A 4197-nucleotide genomic window follows, 5' to 3' on the forward strand; every position below is an offset into this window, starting at 1 on the left:
AGGAGCAAACAAGTCTTCATGGACAAAGTGTAACCAGGATGCTCCCTGGAAGGAAGGAGGTGAAGCTTCATCTTACATACTTTGGTCATGCTGTTAGGAGGGTGGGTCCTTGGGAAAAGATAATATGCTTAAAAGGTGCAGGGGCAACATAGGAAAGAAAGACCCTCAACAAGATGGATTGACATGAAGACTGTAAGAGTGGGCTCAAGTGTATCAGAGATGGTGAGAATGGCACAGGATAGGGCCAGGTTTAAATTTGTAGTTCATAGAGTTGCCTACAGTTGTCTGGGGGGCATATAATAACAATTCAAAGGATCAGCTCTTGGGAGTGTTAGCATAAGGGAAGGAGACAGTGTTCATCTGTATAGAGTGGAGTTGTAACCCAGAAATAAGATTAATGTTATTAATGTATTTATATTATTAATGTACATTCTCCACTAGGGGGGCAGTGTGGGAAAGTGTGTCAGAAAAGGTTAATATGAATCCAATAGCAACATCATGGTAGATGAAAAGATACACATTTTCAATGATTTCGTTTTACTTGGATCCACAATCTACTCCCATGGCAGCAGTCAAATCAAAAGATTGGGGAAATCTTGCTGTCAAGAACCTCTCCAAAGAACAAGAATGCCAGTTTAAAGCCCAAAGGGAGCCTATCCAAGTCTTGGCTTTTTCAATGATGGAGGGGGGATAGATAGATGCTGTTGTTGTGTCCTGTGGAACTGGAACCAGCCCAAAGCTGATCCTTCAGTGGATTTTCAGAGGCAGTTGAAAGTATTTCAGAGGCATTATCAGAGCTCCGTGGTAAGGGGATAGGGAGGGAATATCTGGTGATAAGGGAGGTCTGGTGCCTAGTGGTAAGAAGCTCCACTGCAATCACATGAGATTCAAATCCACAGCTGTTTGATGGGGAAAAGGATGGGCAATCTTTTGTACGATTAACTGCCTCTGACAACCCACTGGAGGGTCAGCTGTGGGTCGGTTCCAATTCAATGGCACACAACAACAAAAGTGACCCCCAGAATTTTGAGGCAGGAGCAAAATCTCAGAACCCACTGGAGGGTCAGCTGTAGGTCGGTTCAGACTCGAAGGCTCGTAACAACAAATATGAATCCTAGACTTTTGAGGCAGGAACAAAATCCCACAAAGATGTATTGTGTTGTTGGTTATCTAGCCCAGAATGGGCAAATTCAGCCTTCAATCCAGGGATTCGCGCAAGGAGGAAATCAAAGCTTCTAACTCCATCATGTCCTCCGTTCTGGCCAGAGACTACCAGGACCATAATGCAATGGTGCCCCGAACCAATGAGCCACCGCTCCCCGCACAATCGCCGCGAACCCCAATTCCCAGCGAGCACAGCGCCGCCAAGCCCGTACAGTCTAGTAGACTCAGCAAACGGCAATTCCTGCTCCTCCGCCTCGAACTGTCCGCTTCGCTTGCAAAAGCCCCGCGGTCAGACCCAGAATTCCCCGCGGGACAAAGATGGCCGTGGCGACAGCGGAAGTGGAGGTGAGCGGGTCCGGGGTTCGTACGCTCTCACGGGCCGTTCTCCACCAAAGCTGTAGGTCTCAGGAAGGAGAATTCATGGCCCTGCGTAACATAGGCGTGTTGACCTTTCTCGTTGTGGTCATAAGGACGTCCCTGTAGAACTTTTACCCTGATCGGCAACCCCAGAATTCCTCAATCCTGACCCGGCTCCTCGGGGAGGGCCACAGAGTGTCACCTCTGCGTTCGAAGGAGGCACGGCGCCAGTCCGGCGGGTTCCGGTGTCTCGACAGGTGCGACTGTGAGCGCCCCGATGCCTGCGGGCGCGGGGAGGCGTGGCCTCCCCCAGGGCCTGGGCCTCTGCTGGCTGCTCTGCGCCTTCCCCTTAAAGCTCTGGTAAGGAGGAGCCCAGGGAGGAAAAGGAGGGGACCAAGAAAGCGGATCCCCCCTGCGCCTCCAGGTTATGGTGGGGAGACTTTGTGTCCTTGGGGGGGTTCTCAGATTCTGGTTTCTAATGTATGCTCCCCGCTCGTCTCTCCCCTTCTCCTCTGCAACCCCGTGACTCCCTGCAGCCAAGCAGAGTCTCCGGTGCGGGAAGAGAAGCTGTCAGGTCAGTGAAACCCGATGCCTGCCCCAGTTATTTTTTGTTCATTACGTCTTCTCATTTACCAAAAGCACAGGTAGAAAAGGCAGTAACTTCTGGGAGGTTGGATGGTCTTTGTCTTCGTGAGAAATGTTCTCTGAATTTCTCTCCTCTTGTAGTGAGCACTTCAAACTTGCCCTGCTGGCTGGCCGAAGAGTTTGTGGTGGCTGAAGAGTGTGCCCCGTGTTCTAATTTCCAGGCTGTGAGTATCTCTTTTGTCTCCTTTATTTCTCATATTCAGCCTGCGCCTTGGTCTTACAGCGAGTGCCTTTGCATTATCTTTTTTTCCCCTAAAAATGTGCCTATTTCTTTTCAAGTAGTGGTATTATTCAGTTGATTACTGTGTCTTGTTCCTTTTTAATCCAGCGGGTTCAATAATCTGTTACCTCCTTTCCTAGAATATTGTCCTTGAAGTAAAATACATTACTATGTAGCCACCATTTCCACCATCCCCATCAAAATGCTGCATTTCCTTCTGTTACCTGTTAACCTGAAGCATAGCATCAGGACCCCTGTCCTTTCTGAGTGGCAGCCGGTCTGCTTCTCTTAGCTGCCGCTTTGTAAAATTATGCCCTTTGGTCATTTTCCTCCCACAGAAAACCATCTCTGAGTGCAGTTCCACAGGGTATGTGGAGAAAATCACATGCAGTTCATCTAAAAGGAATGAGTTTAAAAGGCAAGTGCTGTTTCTCTTCCCTCAAAACATTTCTGTTAACTTTAAGCATATATTCCATCTTTTCTGGCATGGAGATAATTGGAGTCAGATTACTTGCATATAAGTCTCAGACCTCTTCCTTAGCTCTATGAAATTGGCTAGGTTTGTTTTTTTTTTTAAAATCAATAAAATCAGTTAATGAATGGAGCGCTGGTGGCCTAGTGGCAAGAAACTGCACTGCAATCCCAGAGGTGCGCGGTTTGAACCCACCAGATGCTCTGCTGGAGAAGGAGGGACAATCTTTTCTTGTACCTGTCAGATCTGATTTGATGGTACACACATACACAATTAAAAAAATCAGTTAATGGTCCCTCTGTATGCCTCACTGTTGTTGTCAGGTGCTGTGTAAATCCATCAGGCTGAGGGTCTTCCTCTCTTTGACCTTACTAGTGAATTAACTAAATTTGAGAGGGATTTATGTACTTTCATCCCCTCAGTTCCTATTGGGTATATGTTGATTACAGTGATGTGGAAGGCACCACAACAAGATAAAGGTAAATAACCCAGTTGAAAATGGGCACAGGATATGAACAGACACTTCACCAAAGAAAACATTCAGATGGCAAACAAACATATGAAGAAATGTTCAAAATTCCTAGCTCTAAGAGAGATGCAAATCGAAACAACTATGAGATATCATCTCACCTCAGTCAGAATAGCAAAATTTAACAAGCAGCAAACTTCAAATGCTGGTGAGGTTTGTTGTGGAGAAACTGGAACCCTTACTCACTGTTGGTGGAAGTGTAAAATGGTGCAACCACTATGGAAGGCTGTATGGCACTTTCTCAAAAAGTTGCAAATATAAATACCATTTGACCCAGCAATTCCACTACTGGGAATATACCCTAAAGAAACCATAACTGCCACCAAAGCAGATATATGCACACCCGTGTTTCTTGCGGCTTTGTTCACAATAGCAAAGAGCTGGAAATAACTTAAGTGCCCATCAACAAACGAATGGATAGAGAAGCTGTGGTATATTCATACAATGGAATACTATGCTATACTGAAAAACAAGAAACTCATGAAATATTATGCAAAATGGGTGACCCTGAAGGACATTATGTGGAGTGAAATATCTGAGTCACAAAAGGACAAATATTTTATAGAGCCACTGTTGTAAAATGGGGCTGACATCAGGGTTGAGGGAAGATAGAAGAAGGGGAGGAATGATGTATACTGCATTGAAACAGATGAGGGAGAGAACTGTTTAAAAAGGATATATGATTGGGTATTCTTGTCATTACAGAAGTCCAGAATGAAGGCTGGACAGTGGAGTGGACTTGGGGGGAGGGATTGCATAGCAATGAAAGAGTTTTTCTTTTACTTTTCTTTTTTATTTTATTTTATTATT

The 4197-nt window shown here is 45.6% G+C and overlaps 1 protein-coding gene across 1 annotated transcript in view; it reads left to right on the plus strand.

Moving 5' to 3' along the window:
• Window positions 1-1798: 1798 nt before the first annotated feature.
• Window positions 1799-4197, plus strand: part of JTB (jumping translocation breakpoint) — a 2814-nt gene continuing 415 nt past the window's right edge. Inside the window, exons 1-4 of the mRNA XM_006895865.1 lie at window positions 1799-1881; window positions 2058-2095; window positions 2248-2330; window positions 2725-2804. Coding sequence (XP_006895927.1) covers window positions 1799-1881; window positions 2058-2095; window positions 2248-2330; window positions 2725-2804 — 284 coding nt within the window. The remainder of the gene's footprint in view (window positions 1882-2057; window positions 2096-2247; window positions 2331-2724; window positions 2805-4197) is intronic.

The sequence above is a fragment of the Elephantulus edwardii genome, unplaced genomic scaffold, assembly GCF_000299155.1.
Source record: "Elephantulus edwardii isolate Elephantulus edwardi_28Jun2011 unplaced genomic scaffold, EleEdw1.0 scaffold00176, whole genome shotgun sequence".
Classification (NCBI taxonomy): domain Eukaryota; kingdom Metazoa; phylum Chordata; class Mammalia; order Macroscelidea; family Macroscelididae; genus Elephantulus; species Elephantulus edwardii.